Source organism: Haliaeetus albicilla, chromosome 2, assembly GCF_947461875.1.
Source record: "Haliaeetus albicilla chromosome 2, bHalAlb1.1, whole genome shotgun sequence".
NCBI lineage: Eukaryota > Metazoa > Chordata > Aves > Accipitriformes > Accipitridae > Haliaeetus > Haliaeetus albicilla.
The window spans coordinates 25,529,103-25,551,400 of NC_091484.1; the positions used below are offsets into that span (position 1 = coordinate 25,529,103).

Below are 22,298 nucleotides of genomic sequence, written 5' to 3' on the forward strand. Positions count from 1 at the left end.
ACATTTTGTGAAATTTCTCACGCTCAATTTATCAAGCTGTTCTTATGTGCTGTTGGCTTTTTGGCAGGTTTTCTCCTTATCCTGGCATCACAGAGAAGCAGCAGATTGGTAAAGGAACATAAAATACTGATTTTTAAAATGCAGAGATGTCCTGCAGCTTTCACATCTTCACAACAGTCCATCATGCCCAGAGGGCACGGCTGAGTGAGGTGTCAACAAAAGCTATCCTTAGGGGAGGCCAGCTCCCTTCTTCTGCTCCTTCTGTAGTCAACGGAGAGAGCAGGGGTCCGACTCAGGTACCCTGCGTTGTTGCTGCTGGATAAACATTCTCCCTTAGTGCAAAGCCTTCCTCAGATAAAATAGGCCCTGGTGAACATTGTCCCCAGCACCGTGCCTGGGGGGGCTCCACAGAGTCCCACACGCGGCTCCTCACTGGCCTGGGACAAAGTGACCCACACAATCTGGCTACCTTAGGTATTAAATGGGCACAATGTCCTGGCACAAGAAAACAGTCTGTTTGTCCTTTGCAGCACTACCTGCTTTATCACCCCAAGAGCAAGGAGCTGCCACAGCTCAGTTGTAAAAAAAAGCTGATGGGGAACAGCATTGAGTCACCATCCATGACCATCATTCCTGGGCTTAGGTCATTCTTGAGTGAACAAGTGATTTTCTTACATCAATAAAGTATGAATCAAGGTATATCCTGTGCTGAAATTGCATGTCCTTTGCTTGAATCTGCTTTTTGGGACAGAAAGGCATGGAACATCCTCTCCTGCCCTAGCATCGTCTCTAGCAAGGCATTTCAATGGGAGTAAGGAATGCTGAGCAAGCTTATCCGGTACATCTGGTATGCCTGCAAGCCGTGCAGGCAGTTTTGCTGAAAAATGTGCAGAAGAACCTTCCCCCTGTCAAAATGTAAATTTTCATTTTTATTAAAGCATAATGAGCTTTTAAGGGGGAGCAGAAAGTGATTTAGAGAAATGCCAACTTTGCGTTACATCTATGAGACCTTCAGGTTTCCCACTGTACTGTAGGAGGGATAGCATGGCTGTATCTGCCTTACCTTGTGATTCCAGGCTAATTGCTAGTTGTGGGAACAGCTTGAAACATCTGGCATTTGAATCAAGAGTGAACATTAGAACTTGTGCTGCATGTTTGCCAAGCCTTTGAAGAACTAGTTTTACAAGGTCAGGTCGGAGGACTGCCTGGTGTGTGCCTGGGAAGATGTGGCTGAAGACAGTCACGAGTATGCGTGTGGAGTGTGTGTTTAAGTGTTCTGAGAACTGGCAAACATCCCAGCTGAGCCAGATACGCACTCCTGTTTTAGTAACATACAAATATGCTGTAAGAGACAATGAAGAGGTCTTTTTGCTGCTGCTTTGGAACCAGCTCGTTGTTGTCCCGAGTCTCTTTCATCGCTGCAGCTAGTGAGCAAGGCTCCCATTTTAAATGTTACTTCACAAGGTAATTTAGAATTTTTCCAGGGAAATAAGGACTTGGATGACCAGTTACAGTATTTAAAGAGGCCACCAGACTCTGGCTTTCCACAGAGATCATGCCACATCATCTTTTCTATTAATGAGTTGAATTTTGTCCTAAAAGTTGCTAAAGTTATTGGAGGGGGGAGGTTGTTAGAGGACCTCTCTGATCCAATAGTGAGAACCTGCTCTTGCTTTCCAGTCTAAATGTAATATGGTTACTTGGGGGTTTTTATTCTTTTCCTTAAATAGCTCTTCTCTGCTCCTGGTATTAGGCTAACCAATATATTCTTAGAAAGAAATCAGTATCCTACCATAGCCTTTATTTTTTAGACTAAGCAGCACTTCATGTCATCTCTTGTATGACATGCTTTATGGGACCTCTGCATCTTTCTTAGAGAAATGTGACAGCAGTTGTGTTGCAGATGTGCATTCATCCATGCCTTCTACAATCACACTTTCTCTTTCTGCTGGAAATACCTTGTCTGATGAATGCTATAAGCATGTACACCTTCTTCATGGCCTCATCCCTTGGTCGATTCAGAGTCACCCTGTGATCATCTATGACACCTACAGTTCTTTCCACCTGAGTCATCTCTCGTCTCCCTTAGAGAAATTCCTTGTTAAGCCTGACATGCATGCCCTGACATCCTGTTCTAGTCAAACACTTCTTTCCACTTACCTACCTGTCAGAGTCAGAAAGGTTTTAATATATGATAGTCTTCTTCCATGTTAGCAATGTCCCTTTGTCTTCAGATTTCAAGAGCACGCTGACTTCGTAGGCTAATGTACTTAATGAAGATATTACCAGCACTGGTCCTAAAACTGACCCTTGAGGAACTCACAGCAACTTGCTGCTTGACTATTTTCTTGCTCTTCCTCTGCCCATCCCCATCAGTCAGTTCTTCCCCACCTTTCGTGTCCTCTGTTAACCTCCATTGTCTTTTGCTTCATTAATATTTTCCCATTTAGGAGTGTATCAAGTGCTTTGCTAAGGTCCAAATGAGATTTACCAAATTTTCTATTTTGGAAAATCCATTATCTCATTTAAGGAAAGCTATCAGATTATTCTGGCACCATGTTCCCTTGGTAAACCCAGGCTCCTTTCACCTTGTTTTCTGTTTAACTAGAAAGAATAATTTAATCATTCTTTCTCCTTTAGTAATTATACTGTGTGTAGAAATACTGAAAAAAATTTGAGGTAGATCACATTTATTTCCATCTGGGGCACATTTATATGTATATAGATAGAAAACACGCATATACATATTTATATGTGCACATGTGTGTTATGTGTTTTTATATATTTATATATACAAGGACAACATATACACATACATGTAAATATGTGTATACAACAGCTTCCAGGCTGCACTGAGCTTTTTAGTAAAGATTAGCATTTTAACTTTTCCATACAATAAAGATCAATTAACACTCATTAATTTTAAGACTTGCAGATATTTTTCCTCCTATTCTACTCCAGTTCTTCCTCTGGAGCCAGCTGACAGCCAACAAGACGAACCCAGTGAGCAGGATGATTTTACCCAGCACTCAAAACTGTTTCCTGCTGTCAGATATCATTACAAAGTTTGAGTGCAATCTAGTTGTTAGGTAATTGCAATGATGAAGTTTGGCCATCAGTGTAAAAAGCTGGTTTAATAGTCACAGTGAACAGAAAATGTCCATTTTAGATATGAGGGCCTGGTTCTTAATGAAAGAAACATCATCACGTGACAAGGGTTTAATTAATGGGTGTCTGCCTTGTTATTCTTGTCTGACATGGTAGCAGACACTTTTGTAATACAAAAATTAACTGTGAAAGAAGGTGGAGGAAGAGGGGCATAGTGCCTCTCTGTAAGGTGGCTGTCCAGATGGGTGATTTTCTCCCTGACATACGTACAGAGGGAATGTACTGTATCAGTGGGGCAGCCTTCACTGACGGCTTCAAGCAGCTGGAATCGCCTGCCTCTTGGCACGCAACTGACTTGCCATCTCAAATGACAGGCTTCAAGAGAGGAGAATTAAAAGCCAGGTTTCCAAATTTTGCATTCCTAGCTGTAATAAGGAGACATAACATTCCCAGATGCATTTGAGTTGCGGATAGCTTAATGACAATATGGTATCACCATAACCAGAGTTCACCAGCTTGTGAGGATTGGGCTCTTAGCCCCGTGACTCTAAATTCAAAACTTTATAAACAGTCTTACAGCTTTTTTCCAGATTAAAAGCAAGAAAGGTAGAGCTTTGAATGCTGCAAAGGGCTAATTTTGCTCACCACTAGTGTATAACTAATGCCAAACAAAACCAAAATTGTGCTAGTGAATTAGAAGAAGGTGGCCAAGATCAAAATACAGCACAGATTTCTTTGCTTGAAAACTGGACTGTTGATGAAAGGCAAAAAAGTGAAGGTGCGTTGATTTTGATAACTTCTCCCCACCTACACACAGCCCTACTCACAAACTTTAGTCTGAATCAGTAAGAAGCTGCCAACTGTCACAGACACTGGTCCAATACCTTTGTGTGGAACATCAAGGATGTGCATTTGGGGTTAAATGCACCCCTCTGCAAACACCCAACACAATACAGGTGCTGCACAAAATCCCCTCAGAATAAGGCTCACCTAGGACTCAAAATGGACTCAGCCCCATGTCCCAGCTCTAGGCTTAGGGGCCAACATCAGCCTGCTAAAACAATGCTGATAAATACAATTCCACTTATTTTGGATCTTGCACATTTTCAAAATCCTTCCATATCCTTCAGTGGTTTAATGAGTGGCACAGGGACAGGCACAGGTTCATGGATTTTCCAAGCAGACAGGGCCATCCTAGTCACTGACCTCAGAACCCTGGATGTGGGGGAGGTGGGGGGGGGAGGTTGCTGACTTCTTATTTAGTTGATCTCTTCTTCCATTGACACACCGTGTAAGATCTTCATTTTGCAAAACCAAGGAGTGACGAACCTGTGTTGGTTTGGATGATAAGAACTTCCTCTGCCTTCAAGGCCAGTCCCCGGCTGGAAGGGGCGTCAACCACATCATGCAATACTTGTTATGAGCAGGTGAAGCTCTACCCCTAGTAATGCGACCGGTCTTGCCCAAATCCGTTCCTTTCTACGCCAAAAGTATAACTCTACCTCTTCTACCTGTTTCAACAGTTTATTCTTCCATTAACACAATATGTGAGTGCTTTTTAAATAAAATCTATTGCAAAAATGAAGCTTCTGTTGATCTTCATGAGTTCACTCAGAATTCTTCCCTTTAAGATCTAGGCTCAGATGGTGGACATGGCTTTGAGAGGTTTGGTGTTTTTTTAATTTAGTCTATTAATTTCTTGCTTTTTTTATATTCTCAAGTGCTATTCTTCACATCCATGCAATCCAATCACCTGCATTTTTTATCTGATCTTGTGTTTTAAAGCAAAACCACTAAATACATGTATATGTAAACAAAGGCAAAAAGAAACTCAGAAGCAAAAGCCACTTTCATGGAGTTTAATGGAAAAAAAACAAGCAAACTCTTTAATTACATGAAATGGGGCTGGGATTTGAAGTACGCAGGCAATAAAAATTATTTTGTATTCCAAACGCTGGTTTTTAATCCTCTTTTGGTAGGAGGCTGGAAAAATACTAGTCATCTTGTTGATGTAGGAGCAAAAGAGCAATGCCAGTAAACACAAGCATCAATTCTGGTAACTATCAGCAAAGGCAAAATTATACTTGTATGGAAATCTGGGAAGCACATCTATTCAAGTGACAGACAACTGGGGCACTTTTGCACATTTCCCATAGAGGAACTAAGGAATTACCTAACTACTTAATCACCCCCAGGCTTTGCGTTGATTGAAAAAAAAAAACTAACAAACAAGTTAGTGTAAAATCTAAAAAAGAAAATGGGAATGTCAGCATTATGGAAAATAGTTTACTACCAAGGTTGTTATTAAGACAAATACAAATGTCATTATATCATTAATTTCCCATAATGAAAGGAGACTGAGCAAACAGCCCAGGTTAACAAGCAAAACCCCCATGGGGAAGGTGGGGATCATGGGAAGGTGGGGTAGGTCTCCTGAGGATCTCTTGTATTTGTCCCATTACAATACACCCCACCATTTGTGGGGTTCCTAGTTTGATATTTTGGCTTAAGCCCTTGGCACATCTGGACACTCTTGAATGTAGAAATTAAAGAACAAAGCAGAGGCAGAGTAGCCTCTAAACTCTCTGTAATTTTCAGTGATATCTCAAGCTCCCTCTCATTTAAAGAGAGCATAATTACCCCTGGTCATGTTCTCTGGCTCTTTTTCTGTTTGTCATACATACAGCTGGTGAATTACCTTCCTTTCACAACCTGGCCAACCTTCCACCTGTCCAAACACGCAGACAGGGCACAGCAGACAGGAAAATCTGGCCTCCCATTGCTGGATGAGGAAGATATCTCGGAGAGGTTAGCAGACTTTGATGCGACTACAGAAAACAGTCAGTATCAGACTTTGGAGAAAAGCTTTGGTGTGCTTTTGGCTGTCGTCTTCACACCATGGGACAATCATTCATTGCCATATCTGGGACTTACTGCTGACATGGGGTCTTGGTGTTTTTAAAACAGTGATGCCAAACAATTAGTGCTTAATAGACAGGCAACTCACTACTACTCTTACCATGAATAAGCCAATGAACAAGCCCAGATACCAAATAACAGTGTGTATCTGCATTGGTTTTGATCTTCATGGATTATCATGCTATGCAAATTACCTTTGCTCTTCATTCCTTCTGAGTATGCTTCTGGTTGGTCTCAGTTTTTCTCACCTAGTTTTAATTTCTGTTTACAGATGATCTTGCACCTTATTTAGCTTCATCTGATATTGGCTGCCTTCCTCGCTATCAGAATCCAGACAGCACAATAAGCTTCAATAAAATCAATGGGAAAGTGACACAAATTAAGAGTTCAATACATTCTCAGAGTAAGTCCCCATTAGTATCTTGACAGAAGTCATCTTCTACACGACCTGAAGTAACACACAATTCAAACCTGTGTTGAATGTGCTTGGCTTGTTTTTGTTAGCAGCTAATCAAAATCAGACCAGCAAGTTCTCCCCGAAGAAAATAAGGAATAATAGAAAATGGTATTCTTTGGTTTTTAGTTTTCTCCAGTTTATTTTTTGGAAATAGTGGGTGCAAAGTGGCACCTATAGCCAAGACTTGGCACAATACTGTGCCTCCACCCATTTATAAATCCCTCCTTCAGTTCCCATTTCAGCAGTATCACAAGCTACGTCTGACTTTAACCAAGCCCAGTTTGGTTTGTTGCATAATATGGCGAATAGAGAAGTGCTGGAGGCTCCACATGGGCCCAGACCTAAATCCGCCTGCGATATGGCAGGTCTGTGTTTGCGTATAGCATCCACCTAACTTCCTTGGAAGCATTTAAGATTGTGATTAATTTATTATTAATCTAAACAGATTATCCTCAGCTTCAAGCAAATGAAACATGTAAGTAGATTGTCAGGATGAGAAAGCAGTATTTTAGTGAAATGAACAGATTAAAAAGATAAGACAAAGGTCTGACTACTCAATCAGCTATAATCTTGATGGCAGGCCTTGAAAAATATAAGTCAATATGTTTAATGTTAGGTACTTCCACAGTCCAGAGATTGAAATGTATTTAAAAAATCATAATTCTAAATTTGAGGCAGAGATTGGGCTTTCAAAATGTTTTCAAGACAACAGAAAATAATTCTCTTGTTAATTTTGCTACCTCCACTCACTCTGAGCTCTACCATGTTGTCCTCTGTTGAGGTGAAGGGCACTACACACCCAAAGTAAAAAGGTGCAAACAAAGATGGCCAGCTCTTCCACATCAGGTCCCTTCTCTTTGGAAGTGGGAACCTCTAAGGTTCCTGAGCCGAATCCAACAGGGATGACAAATCAGAGCTGTGAGCTGCACAGCCCACCATAAGAATGAAAATTAAATTCAACAAGGGTTCATCTTAATAGGCCAGGCAGGGGTTGGATGCACTGCTCGCTCATCTGTCTCTCCTTAGCAGGCAGTAACCCCGGCAGAGCACAGGGAGCAAGCAGGGATACAAGCCCTCAAACGGCTCCATGTGAATCAGGAGAATGCAGGGGTCAGGGCCAGTGTGAAGGAAATCACCCTTTGAAGTGAAAACATGTCCCAGCTGGTCATGAGCTCTGGTTTATCCTGGGGAAGGGTCTCAGACAAGGACTGTGCTGCCGGTCGTCCGCCTGCCCTCCCCCCCCCCCGCCAGCCAGGAACTCACACGGCAGCTCAGAGATTTGAGATGGGAAGGTCTGTTAGACAGAAGTCACCATCACTTGCTGAAAAGGAGATCAACAGGAAAGCAAACTAAAATTGTGCACACAGTCCTGGTGAAGCTGTACTAGTTTATAAGCAGGGTAAGCATCAGAGCTGCTCTCAGTTCATTTTTGCGGTGAAAAGGTTATAATTTAAGCATGCTTGACAGGTACACACATCCAAGCAGAAAGCTCATACTCAGTAAATACTGATTTTTAGTCATCGAAGAAGCCCGTATCCCTAGAGTACAAAAATGTTCACTGTACTGGAGGCATTGCATTGCACAAACAGAAAGTGTTGCTTTAAACTCCGCTGGAAACACAACAGTGAAGAAAAAGGTTTAAAAATGAAAAGAATCAACAGTTACCAGCAGCAAAAGGGCACAATCCCCGGGGGGAAAAAAAAAAGTATTCTTGTTCCTTGGAGGCTACTATGAGCTACTTGCAGTAATTAAAACCAACTCTGAACTGTACAGTGTTGACAACAGGGTAAGATGTTGTTTTCCAGCCAGAGGTAAAATTAATTACACTGCTCTAGATTATCTTTATTGACTTCTGCTTTTTTTCTCATTAGTCCAAAATATGTCACAAAACAACTATTGGCTTTATTTCAGAATCTGTATATTAAAAAAAAAAAAAATTACAGAGGGAAATAAAACTACTTAAGACAAAATGCTATGGAAATCTAGCCCTAAACTATACGGTCACTTTACAGATTATCTGTATATGCTGTGGAGGCAAGCAATATTAATCAGACACTGTGCAACTTACACAGACAATCCCAGTTAATTTAATGTTTTTATTTACTGTTGGTCTCCTAGGTTTGCATGTTAAATATCCAAAATACAAAGATATAGTGACAAATGCAGCCTCACATTGCCCAGCACAAGATCCTGTGGACCCTTCAGTGTGCTCTTCAGTGTGCCTCAGGTCACTACCTTGCTTTGATCCTCCATCCTCCTCGTCAAACACCTACTGAAACATTTGCAGGACTGAGGGGCCAAGGCCTTCAGAGCTACCAGACCACCATTCCCAAGGCAAAGACTGTGATCTTGGTAAGCCCTTCTAACGTGTAAATACAGTCTACGTGCTCTGTCTGGGGTGGGGTGCTGTTTGGTCTTCTAAAATGCGTACCTGTACCTTAAGCCATCAATTAAAACGGTTGCTACTCGCCTCTAGTAGGTTAACAACTGCCTACCGCTGTTGAAATTCAACTTTTGCCCTAGATTTTGCAGGGCAAGTTTTCGGTGCAGGCTCACAGGGGAACTTGCCTAAGCAGGCATGGCGCCCGGCAGCCTTCGGAACGCCTGCCCTGCCGGAGGCCCACGCTTCCCTCCCACCCTGCCTACTGTGAGGCTCGGGGCTTCGGAACACACGAGATTTCCTCAGGTTTTCTCGGCTCTCAGACACTTTGGTTCGGGCGGAAGGCCAGGACCCGCGCGGCAAGGCCTCAGGCACTTGACTGGGCTGGGCGGGCCGGGCGGGGCCATGGTGGGCTGGGCTGGGCGGGAGAGGTCAGGACTGGGCCGGACTGGCCTCCAACCGGCCTCTGGACCCCACCCGCGGGGAGAAGCCGTGCCTCACCACTGCCCCTCCGCAGAAGCCCCGGCGGGGCCGGGGCCGCGCCGCGCATGCGCATGCGCAAGAGGCGGGGCGGAGGCCGCACACGCGCCGTACCGGCCGCGGGCGCCAAAAGCGAGACCAAGATGGCGGCGCCCGCGGCGAGGAAGGGAAGCTGAGGGCGCGCGAGGCGCGGTCAGCGGGCTCCCGCGCGCAGGTAACGGTCCCTCAGCGGTGGGCGCGAGCGCGGGGCTCGCCTCCTGTCAGGCCAACGGCTCTAACTGCCGACGGTCTCTGCTCCTCACGCTCCCCCTCGGGCGGCCTTTGCCTCCGGCGCCTGCAACCGTGCGCCTTCCGCGCTTCCCCCGGCCCGCTGCGTTCGTCTGGCTGCCCCCGCCGCAGCCCCTCGCAGGCGGCCGTGCCGGCGGCGCGGTGATCCGCAGCACCCCTCTGAGTCTCCCGCCCTGCCGTGATTGGTCTTTCCCGCCGAGGGAGCTGCCTGTTCCTGTACCTGCTGCCCCAGCAGCCGGCCACCGCCCCACCAGGGCTTTTGCTAGTTAAACTGCGGGGGGGCAGGAGCGTAGAGAGGTTTTGATTTTTTTTTAATTCAAATTTGAGCCGCAGGATAAAGAAAGGAATTTGATTGCCTGCCTCACTTGCAGGGTTAGTGAAATGTGCTGGCCCTTACCAAGCAATTTTCAGTACCTTAATGCAGTAAAGGTCCCCTCTCCTGTGTGCTTATTCCATCTTTCCAAAGCAGGGTCTCAACCTTTGTTCCTCTGTCAGTCCAGCCCCTTCCTCCCTTCTTGGCACACCTGCCCGAGTTGGACAGTTATGGCTGGTAACCTGCTCCTTTGAAGACCCACACAGTGCTGGCCTCAGATGCCCTTAACTGGGGTGGGGAGGAGCATCCTTCTTGTCCTGGTCCCATGCACACCTGTTTGGAAAGGCAAAACCACGTAGTGCCACATCTTTGGCATTTGCTTGTCCTCTGTGCTGCACGTCCTTGCTTGGCCCAGCGTGTGGCTTGCTGATTGTCACATCTTGTGCGTGAGGGGGTCTGGGAGCAGGAAAGAGACTGCAGATCTCTTTCTCATTCTGGAAGTCCCTGTGTTTAAATGAGCTTTGCTCTAACGCTGTGTAACCCAGGCTGTGGTCCCTTTCTCACTTGCATCCACTGCTTGTGTGACCCGTAGGGCCTGAGATCACCCAAATGTGCCCTGGCAGACATGACATTGGCAGGTGGGCAACTGAAGAATTCGCATGTGTGTAACTGTTGTGTTTTCAAATACGTATTTTGTAAGTCAGCAATGCTGAAAGTGGCCTGCCGTAAGGAAGTGCTCCTTTCTGTTGTAAAATAAATTGAAGTAATGGAAATAAGACCTAAGTAATACGGAAATCATGAATAAGAATAAGCAAAACAGTGTAGTACTGAAATGTTCTTGCTAATTTTGAGCTGAGTGAGTAAGTGTAAGGTTATGGAGGGGGAGAAGTTAGGTGTCTTCTGAGTAACTCCTGTGCACCTGCACTGGGAATCCTGAGTTCAGCCATGGATTTGTTATTATGACAAATGAGAGCGATTTTAGAGATTAGCAACAAAAAATTCAAAGCACTGGTGTGTATGTAAATAAGTATGTAAATATAAGGCATGTATGTAAATGAAAAAATGTTTAAAAGAGCCTGTTTGATAAGTAAGAGAGAAGAGGTGCAATTCTGTAGATATGTAATGAGACAGGCAATGAGGGCTTGTGTACGCATATGTGGTGAATATTAAGGAAGTATAATTCCCACTAGCTTACTGGGGACCTGATTTAGGTGGTATAGCAATTATTTCTACTGATAATGTTGCTATTGTATGGGAAATACATAAATAAAACTGCTTCTTATACAAGGTTTCTCTACACAGAGATTTTACTGATGTAACTGCAAGAAAAATTATGAACAGACTGAATAGCTAGCTTGGTACAACAGTCACGTATATAGGCCAAAATTTGGAAAAAAACCCACCCCACAACCATAGAGGATAGGAAATATTGATGTAAATAAAGAAACAAGTTTTTTAAAAAAGGAATTGGGGGTGAAGATGAAGAAGAAATCTCAGAGTAGGTGGTTTTTTTTAATGCTGTATTTCCTACTGTAGGAAGTAAAATCAGTAAATATCTTACTGAGACTGATCCCAAACATGCGGGCTATTTGATCTTTCTCAAATCTGAGTAGTTTTATTTTAGAAGACTCACTCTAAAGCGTATGAGGAGTTCTTTTAACTGGATTTTTAGTTGAAAGAGAACCGGATTGCTTTACTTGCTTGACTTGTTAAATTACATCTTGTCTCAACAGTGTAAGTTTCTCATGTAGTTCTTGCAGGAAGCTATACTGACAAGGAAGCCCTTAGCAAAATAGTCAATTTATAATGTCTAGTTGAAATCTACTAATTATAGTCATCCTCCCCCATGTCTTTTCAGTGATGACAAATTCAGTAGTTTTGCAAGATAATTTCATCCAACTTCCTCTTCTCCCTACTTCATTCTAAATTTTACTAACACCCTGTTAGCCATCTTCTGTTCAGGCAACTGAGCTTCTTGAACCTTCAATTGACTGATCCTGCTTTTATGGGAGATTGAATGTGAGAATTGTATCTTATTAGAGAAGAAATCTAACAGAACAGGTTTGTTTCGTGCAAGGGCCACAGTTAGTTCTCTTGGCTAAAAAAGAAATGCTTTTATAATTCAAACACATGGGAATAAAATGCAAGTACCATGGAAAACAGCTAAGTAATCTAAATCAAGCTAAAATATGTTTCATAGCTACCAAATTTCTGTATAATCATAATAACCACTAAATTCCTGTTATACATTGCAGACTGAAATACATGTTTTTGTCTTTTTCAGATATCATAACCTTAAGAATGCAGTCAGTTTGTCAGAGAGTTGGCACTTGTTCCTCATGTTTGACGAGACAACTAAATGGCTTCCTGGGATTAATTAAATGGCAGAGAAGACTGGTTCCTCCTTCTGTCAGAACTATTTACAGTGAGACGGGGAAATGGGAAAAAAGCTATGGGTTGGAGACAAGAAAAAGAGTTGAAAATTGGTGGCTCCCGAGATTAAAGGATCAGGTCTGCAGAATTTCAGAAACTAATGTAAGCATTATGAGAAATTTGGAAATTATATGTTTGATATTTTTGTTTTTGCAGTGAAATTAATTGAAACTTACTTAGTACAGTTGGCTTATAATGATGAGATGTATATTACATTTTGGGGGAAAATACTTTTATATGATAGTAGATTATTAAAAACTGTTGATGAAATAGGTGGTAAAATAATAAAAAAAATCTTGAGGATAAACAGGGTGATAAGCAAAGTATGAACTTGTAAATTTAGGAAGTGTTTAATCAATTTTTTTCTTTGTATATTATACCATATTTAGGAATTAATTATTTAAAGGATTAAAAGAAACATCTACGTTCGTAACTTTTGTAAACAATTTTCTCAAGTTCTTGTTCCCAATGGTTATTGCAAATCTATTACACTACACACTGTGACTCATTAAAATCCATGTTAAGGGAAGATGATTTTTCAAGAATAATTTCTGGTTTACAGTGTCCTAGGAATAATGAGTGACTTACAGAAAAAACAAGTTTTCCCATGCAATAAAAGATCTTGAAAACAGTGGTAATCTCAGTCTCTGACTCTTTTTGCCTTCTCAATTATGCTCAGTCACATAGGTATAAAAACATTTTTGTGCCCCTTCATGTTTGTTTGTTCTTTCCTAAAATGTGCCCCCTCTCCAACAAAAACCTGATTCTGTCAAAGTGTCAAAGAGAGAAAAGAGGCTTGCTTTTTCTGAGGAGGAAAACAGATGAAAATGGTGTGCATGCATACAGGTAGCAGGGAAAGCATTAAGTTAGGCTTGTGTCTTTTATATCTGACAACACATGTATACATAGGTATCATGTATATATATCATACATATGCTAAGTTCTAAATTGTATTTTTAATGATACTTTTGTTTATCCTTACAGTTGAAGTAGATTTAATAACTCATATTAAGAGGCAAATAGTGTATAGTGCTGCAGTGAAGTATTCAGATTATTTCTGGTTTTGCTATTATTGGACATAAGTGGTAAAGAAGTAGTATCTGACAAATATGAATAGAGTTTTGTTCAGAATAGTAAAAGCTGCCCATAATTTTTTTCTTTCATTATTAACATAAAAAAATTATTGTGGGAACTTACCAAGCATGTATCGATGATAAATTCAATGCTGATCAGGATGTATTAGGAATAATTTATGTGAAAGAGATAATGTTTGGTTTCTTTGTAACTTTTGTCCATTTACTCAAACCTAACTAAATGAAATCTTTACTTTTCACTATGCAAGGTACTGCTTGTAAGATGTCTTTGGATCTGAGCATGCATAGTGGAACTGAACGGTTTCACTTCAGTGGATGTTCATGCAGTTGCAAATGATTGAGTTTGTCACTCAGCGAGTTACTGCAGTTCAGCTGACAAAAAGCAACTGGCCAGGAGTGAGCTCCATGTTTGTTGTAAATACAAAGTACAACACTTCTTTAAACTGTTAAGAGGATAATTTAATCTGTCATGTTTTCATTTTTTGGTGGGACAGATTAGGAACGCATAGATAGTTAGTTACAGATGCTATGGTGGGGAATGGTGATTTGTTAAGCTGCAGTTACGTTAATGTATCTTTTGTTGAGTAAAAGTTAATTAAAAACATAATTCTCGAGTGCTGTATAAATATCAATATAATTGATGAGATGGCAGCAAAGTCTGATAAAACATCTCCATTTACAGCCCCAAAGAATTTGATCCGATGAACTTTGTCAGTGCTCACTTGGATCAGTTCCAGCAAAACCTTGTTTCTCTTCATCGTGCCGTGTAGTTTATAATGTGCGCATGTATTCAAGCAAAATGCTAGCTCATGTAGTTACAACTTTCTAAAAATTTCTTTCTAGAAATCAAGACCAAAATTTTATGTGCTTTCTATGTTCCCATACCCTTCTGGAAAGCTTCACATGGGCCATGTTCGTGTCTACACCATCAGTGATGCAGTAGCTCGGTTCCAGAAAATGAGAGGGATGCAGGTAAGAAAAGATGGGCAGTAGGACTGGGTTGGTTTTTGATGTTTTAGTATTGTAATTGGTCAGGAAATCAGTATTTTCCAAAAGCCATGAAGGTGAAGGTTTATTTGGAATATATGCTGTAGGTGCACAGATAATGACCTGTGAAGCTTGGAATATTGCCATTTGAGACTTTTTGAAAACAGATGGTGTTAAGAACTCACTGTTGATAACAAATTGTTAGAAGCTATCTCAAATGATACAGCTGATGCTGTATCAGCTACCTGAATGAATCTATTGATGCATGGCACAGTGTCGATGAGACTTGTGGGCCCCACTGTTTCTGTGAGAGGAGACTGAAGACCCTACTGCCACGGGGGAGGAAAAGGTGTAGCGGGCAAGAGAAAAAGACACTACAGAAGTCAACTCCTTTCACCATTTCTGCTCCTGAGAACTGATGTCCTTTGTCAGACTCAGCAGGACATCCTGCTCCTCTCTGTCAGCTGGGAGGGAAACCCTTTTGCACGACTGCTACAAGTCAGATGAGCAGGGTCATGTCGCACGTCACATCATGTGGAAGAAGAAACTAGAAGTTTCTGTTCTGTAGTGACTGACCCCTTGGTTTGCCTCTTTCAGCCTTGATCGTACATACAAAACGCTGTCTTCTGAAGGTGCAAGCCTACCAGGTAGGCTAAGACTAACTTACTTGCTGCATCTGCAAGGAGAAATCCCACTTTCCCTTCCACATTCCTCCATTTCCCAGTCTGCCCCATGCCTGCCATCATTTTTCCCTTGCTCCCTTCTCTCTCTCTGGTAGGTAGAAGCTGGAGCTGAGAGTCCCTGCAGTCTACAGGTGGGATCCTAATTGATGTTCTGCAGTAAAGGCTGGCGGGTAAAATTTGAAGGATGTAAGAGAATTGCAGCCTGAGTGACAACCATATTAAGGAGGAAGAAGACATTTGGTAGACGGAAAATGTCAAGAATTGGAAACAGTAGGAAGGAGGAGCACGGAAAGAGAATACCCAATTTTGGGGCAGGGAACAAACAAAAGGAAAGAAATAGCCTTAAGCAAGAATCTAGGATGAGACTCAGAAAGGAATTCTCTCTAATGTATGAGAGAGGAGGAGCAGCTCAAGAATATAGGAATCAGAACCTCAAAAGAGTACAAAGAAAATGAAATGGAGAAATAAATGTTAGTTGCTGGTTGTGGTACTAAGTGCAATTTCCTTGCTACAAGTGCTGTTGAAGTGTAGCGTTTCCTGGATTTATCACCATCCATGAGACTCTTAAAGGTATTGTCACTGAATTATTCAGTGTGCTGCCTTTCCAAATACTGTGTATTTTATGCCAATGATGAACATACCATGCACTGAATATGTGCTGCTGCTTTACAGAAATGCATTCTCATGCTTTTAAAATTACAGGAAAAAGAAATAACTGCCTTAGACTTTAAATGAGAAAAAAACCCCAATGTCTGTTGTAACACTAATCTTTCCTAACTTCTCTGAATGACCAGAGCTTAGATCTCAATAAAAAAATTGTGCTAACTAGGCTCTTGAAGGGACTGTTGATTCTTGCTTGATGTTAAGACCACTGGAGATGTCATTTCAGGACATAAGCCATCTCTCATCAGTAACACTGGAGATACTAAATTTCTGTTCAGAAGGATGAAAACTTGCTCCCTCTTGTACTAGCTAAAATAAAGTGAAAATAATTGTCTACGTCAAGTAGGATGCTGTAGGTGTTAGCTTTTGAATACAAGGGAAGTATTCTAGCTTTGGTGAAAATGAAAAGATAATATAGTTGCAATGAAGTACAAGAGCCCCTGTGAAAGCAAGTTTTATTTCCATGATTGCCTGTTTTTTCCCAGAAAAGTTTTGAAAGTCTTATAAAGTTTTTAAATCTTGCATTTCAGCTTATTTTTATATTTCATGTAAAAATTACTGTGAAGCTATTAGAGTGCCTGGAGAACATGCTGAATTTCTATAAATGCATGTATCTTCTGTTGTGTTAACCACTTTGAATATCTATTTATGGCTAAAGGTGGGCAGCCAAAGAATTTAACCTTCATGTACAATTAAGAGACATTAAAGATCTCTTAGATGATTTCCTGAGTATGTCAGACTGAGAGCTATTGTGTTAGTTATGTACATTAACTTGTTGGAACTTATATTTGCCTTAAAAAACCTTTTCTTTATTAGCCATGCTAATTTGTCCATCACTTAGAATTAAAGCCTTTATGATTGATTTTCTCCTTGCAATTAATTTATCAGCCTCTAGATGTTTTCTCTGGCCATTGTTATAGTTACACAATCTGTTAAAATTTCTTTATTGTGCTGGTTGTAGGCTATGACATGGTTATGTCTTATAATACATAAAATTAGATATTCCCAAGAAAAATGTTTTCCCCCGTATTCAGGGAATTACTGTAATTCTTCAGTACATAAAAGGAAAGAATGCTTTAGAAACAAAAAAATGTTAGTATGCATAACTTTGAAGTTATTCTATTGATTATTTTTTTTTTTTTCCCCTTTCCGGAAATTCAGCTTTAATATTGCATGTTTGAAAGTTCAGGGACTGCTAATTTTTCCCAAGTCAAAATTCTAGGTAGAATTGAATATATTTCAGATATTCAAGGCAAGTTTAGGGTAAGACTTTGGAGCAGTAATGTCGTTTAAACTTTTCTTCCATCATTTCCAAACTAAAAAAAAAGGAAGAGTAATTGAAAATAATATTAGGAACTAAATCTCTACATACAGGTGTAGAACTGACCCTGGTTAGGAAGTCATAAAACTGTGCTAGAACCGATACAGGTAGGTTGCAAGTGTTTGTAAGGCAACGAGGAATAATGGGCTGTTACCATGAAAAATAGAGGCAAAAACATTCACACTTAAAGTTCCCAGGGAAAACTTCAGACTGCAATGTGTATTTGTTGTCTAATAAACAGTGAGGGGAAAATATCAGGGAAAATATATATGGTGTGTACATAGTTGACTAGTATATATGGTTGAGTAAGACAGTCGTGTATGTTCAGTAAGGTGGAGATATTTTTCTTAAGAGAATGCCTTCATGAGAAAATAGTAAGTTAGTTTCATATTGATTTAATCTGAGCAGGCAAGAATTGGCTTATTTGTTGTAATACTTAAGTAAGGATAAGCTTGAATGCCTTTAGAAAGGGATTAGAGCTCCTTTAGTAAACTGGAACCATCCTTTGGAATGCATTTGTGTAATTTCTTCATATTGGAGGTAGTTTGAAATCTTAACTGGAAAAGCGTTGAATCATTTGGATGCTGGTTTTTTGTTTTTCTAAACTGCAACATTAGTATTTCATTTTTCTAGCTGGATAGGATCTGATTTTGTTTCAATTAAAATATTCTAGAGAGGCGATATGCACTGAATTCTACTGATACTTGCCAGAAACCTGTACTTCACCAGCATTTTAAGTGGGAAAAATAAATATTTTTGCTCTTTTTTTCCCCCTCCTTGTTTTTGGAAGACATACTGCTTCAACATAAAGCCATAGATGATATTGGTAACTTACGACACTGAAAATGGGCAATCAAACAGATTACCTAATGAGAAGCAGCCTTTTCTGCAATATGTGACTGGCTAGTCATTTATTAAATGCTGTGCAGGGTGGGATTTAATGCAAGTGTAATGTTGCAATAGGTAGTCAGTCACTTTTTCAGTGTACTGATGAGTGGTAAGCTTTGTAGAGTTTTCAGTAGGGGGTGCATGAATTTGTGTGTTGCAGTATGGAGGTAATCACTGGAGTTGTATCGATACGGGGCCAGTACATTGATTGTGCCGATGGGTGGTGAAGTCCCATTTGTTTTACCTGAAGATCTGACCAGTGAAGCATTTTCTTGTTCCAGTAGTCCTCGAGGACCTGTAGGCAGTGCATGGGAAACAAACTGTCATGCACTTGGATTGGGTTGCTGCATAAATGATTTGTAGAGTACATCTGTTACAAGATAACTTGTTTACGTTCTGATTACTGAAGATGAAGTTGGAAGTCTTTGCATGGGAACTGTAAACTGTATAGATTACTTAGCATGAATGCACTGAGCTAGTCTCTTTCCAAAATGTGTTAAGGATAACATTTTTCTTGAAGTGCAGTTAAAATAACTTTTGTGTATGGAGAGTTTAGTCACAGATCTTATTACAAACCAATTTCTTTTAAAGTGCTATGAAAAAGTAATTTATATATTTTAAATTACAAATTTGTATCTATTAATAAACCAATCCAGAACTATAAAGTGCAGTTTCTGGTTGTGTTTTCTCTGTGAATTTACATGCACGTTGTGAATTTGAATGTAGGAGTTTTGTAAGATGTTAAGAGATTTCCTATTCATTATTTGAGAGTGCCATGTACAAATTATAGAGACATTCATGGTGATTTTCACCATGGCAGATTTCCAGTCTGCTGCTGCTCAGGGGAAGAAGTATTTACCATTGCTTTATAATGCTATCATTATCATGTCTTTGATAAATTCCAAAGTGGATAATTTGTGCCTCTCAGAGGACTGAGAATTATTCCCTTAGCAATCAGTAAACAGAGAGTGATTCAGTTCAATAGTTCCTGTGATACCTTTTTAATAAAATTTTGAATTGATATTGATACCACAGCGAGGCTGTCACATGTGTGAGTTGTGCAGAAATGAGAACGATCATTGGACAATTCAGGGTGAAATTCCTGTACACTAGGAGCAGATTTCTTAATTTATATTTAGACTGCTCCTGATAGGTGGGATTGGAATATTGTCAGTGATAGTTCCACAATTTCCCCAAATGACTTAAAGGGTGTTTTTGTTTTATCCAGAATGTCTTCTTTTTTTAAATTGGATGTATTTTCATTAATTGTTTTCCCTTTCAGCAGTGAATCTTAATATTCTTGAAATTGCAAAAGTGAATGGTATAGTAGAAAGACAGGCAAGTTTAATTAAAACTTTACAATTAATTCATCAGTAAGATGAATTATTTCAATACAGTTCCATTTTCTGATCATCATTAGCTGCTTCTACCATTTTTTTTTGTGTGAGGCTGTTGTGTCCTTTTGCCAGGTTATTTTCTGTGGTATAAACCAAGTGGAAAGTATTACAAGTATCCTATCCTGTGTGAATTGGATCTTACTTAAATTTAGTTTTCCAGTAGCAAGTACTGAAGATGTTAATGAGCTCACTCTGTTTCATTTTGAAAGAAAAAATGAGATATTATTTTAAATGCAATTATGTTAGACAAGAATGTGTGAGATTAAGGAGGTGAGAGACACCTTTGTTTTCTAAATGTTTGTGGTAGTGTGTGGACATAGAATAATTATTCATATTTTGTATCTTGTGAGAACAAGAAATAAATGAGAGCATTTTATAAGCAGACTTATGTTTTAGTAGAAATCTTCATGGGTTGATTATTTTTTAATTTGAAAGTGCCTTATCAGAATGCTAATATGCAGCATTCTGTTGCAGAGAAGCATTGAAATAGTCCTTGCTAGAATATATGCACTAGTCAGAAATTCATTATTTTAATCTATTTCCAGGTGTGTCTTGTCTGCTTGGGGTTTTTTTGTTTGATGGTGATGGTAATTTTTAGCAGTTGTGTATTGGTGTTTATTACCAAGTACGCTTAAAAGACAATCTAGGCTGCATTCAGGTGGAGGTCTTGTATTTAAAATGTGTTGTATCTGTAATCTGTCAATTTACAAATCCGATTTTCAACATGTTCAGCCTCATTATAGGTGGCCAGTGGAAGGGGCAGCCGTCCTTTCCTTTCCCCTCTCCAGCCACGTGTCCTTACTGTCTCACTTGTGTGTGGTTGCACAATTGTGAGATAAGTGCAAGGAGGATGACAGAAAGTTGCTGCTGGAGCCAAGGGTGTTCTCTGGCAGCTGAAACTCTTGACTACAGATCACCTATTTTGTCAGCCTTTCTTGGTTGGTTCATGTCGAGTGTGTCAGGGGGCTGTGATAGAGACAGGAATGTAGACTTTGCTGTATTGATTCAAATCACTAATCTGTCAGCAAGCCTCTTCATTTTCATCTTTGGTTGTCTTCTCACGCATTCTCTGAAATATATTTATTTACAGGCATTTTTGACACTGATTCTGCTATCTTTCTGAAAATTTAGAATACACTGATCTGGACGTAAGAAAGATACGTCAGCTCCCTGGTCATAGTTTTGAGAGCTACTGAGCACATCAGGAGAGCAAACAAGTTCTTTGTTTCCTTACAAACATTAAGGAAGATTCACTGAATTGTCCATCCTAGTTATGTTGACAGAGGCATGGAACTGAGTGTTACGAGATCTTTGTCAGCTTTGCGTTACAGAGTACTTACTGATCTTGCCTACTAATGTCAGTGCGATGGGCTGATTGTTACAGCAGTGAATAGATGAAAAACCTCTGAGAGGAAGAGCTGAGATCTCAGACATGAATTCATGGAGTTACTGTGTCTTCCTCTGCTTTGTCCCACAGTCACATTAAGAGCTCTAGCCATCATTATTGATAGATTTTTGACCATGCTGTGAAATGATTCTGAAAGCGATGCTTCGAGCTAATATGAAGTGGGAGTCTTTGCAATCTAAAATGTTTCAAGATGCGACTGTTTTCCTTTTTAATAATCTGCTCCTGAAAAGACCGCTCAGTGTGGTAGTTACTAAGTGCTTTGTTCTCCACACACTAATTAATCATTTCCTTGCAACTTTATGTTCCTGTGCAAAACATAGTATGTTGAGTGGTAGAAAATGCCAGTCATTCATAGCTGATCCTGCGTGATCATGTGAACTTCTGAGGATCTTAAGCCACGTAATCTATGTTCAAAACTAACCTAGTAGTTTTAACCAGGAAGAGTTTACCTGTCCACTTCTTTGTGAAGAGCAGAAACACACGTCTGCCTTTGGTGATAGTACTGGCTTCTGCCATCTTAAAATGACAAAAACTATAACCTGCCTTCTTTTACCAGATATAGGCATCCTTAGACTTAGGCAGTCCTTCTGTCTTGCAAGAGACATTCGTTATTTGTTTTTCTTTCTCTTTGTGGCTTAGAGAAAATACTGTCTGGGCAGAGAAGCCATGCTTGGAAGAACAGTCACTCTAGTGAGCAGAATTGATCCCTCAGTTGCATAAGGTTTAGAGACTGCTGTCAGAAGCAATCAAGTCAGCTTGAAATTCAAGAAAGCGGATGACTTTTTTTCTTCTGCTCATCTGTAATTCTGGAGTGAGCAGCCATGTTTTCTGCTAGTTAGAGCCTATGGGCCAAACGATCAAGGAGCTGTAAGGAATACCCTTTGGTCTTCAAAATTGCTTTCTTCCTATTTTTCCTTTGTTTTGAACAGCCGAACTGTTCCTTTATTCTTTGTGCCAACTTCTGACATGTTAGTTGTATATTTTCTTCTTTTCCGTGTCTGTTGAGGTTTTTTATGCTTTCCAGAGCTATATAGTTAATCTCAGTCTTGTGTTTTATGTTGGCTAAGTAAAGATGTAATGCCAAGTCCTGTGTGGCGACTGTGGCATTTTAACTGTAGATACGTAACACACATTCCAGCCAGAAGCTGCTGACCTGTTGTTTAGACAAATTCCTTTCACAAACCTTTCAAATCCGTTCACGGTAGAGAAGTAAAAGAGACAATAAACTTGAAATAATTTTCTAAACCACTGTGCATGTTACATTCATCTCTATAGCAACTACATAAATAGATCTATCCTGGAGATTAATTTGAGGATATTTTTAATGTCTCTTTAAATTCAGGTTTCTGATTGAAACTTGAATTAGCATACTTCTTCAGCCCTTTAACTTGAAGAATGCTGTTGGTTCTTAAATTGAACTGTCTTTTGAATGTGATAAGTGAATACACTGTATGGTATTTTAATATACATGCTAGAATT

At 40.3% G+C, this 22,298-nt stretch overlaps 1 protein-coding gene across 3 annotated transcripts in view; it reads left to right on the forward strand.

The window, feature by feature from the left end:
• Positions 1 to 9,437: 9,437 nt before the first annotated feature.
• The window catches only part of LARS2 (leucyl-tRNA synthetase 2, mitochondrial), an 88,331-nt gene continuing 75,470 nt past the window's right edge, over positions 9,438 to 22,298 (forward strand). For 2 of the 3 annotated variants that reach the window (XR_011329497.1, XM_069811209.1), the window contains exons 1-4: positions 9,438 to 9,558; positions 10,538 to 10,583; positions 12,230 to 12,480; positions 14,316 to 14,444. Coding sequence is in view for 2 of the 3 variants with exons in the window: in XM_069811209.1 (XP_069667310.1) it covers positions 10,571 to 10,583; positions 12,230 to 12,480; positions 14,316 to 14,444 (393 nt within the window). In the remaining variant the exon portion in view is untranslated. The remainder of the gene's footprint in view (positions 9,559 to 10,537; positions 10,584 to 12,229; positions 12,481 to 14,315; positions 14,445 to 22,298) is intronic. The other variant, XM_069811219.1, reaches the window with a different exon arrangement.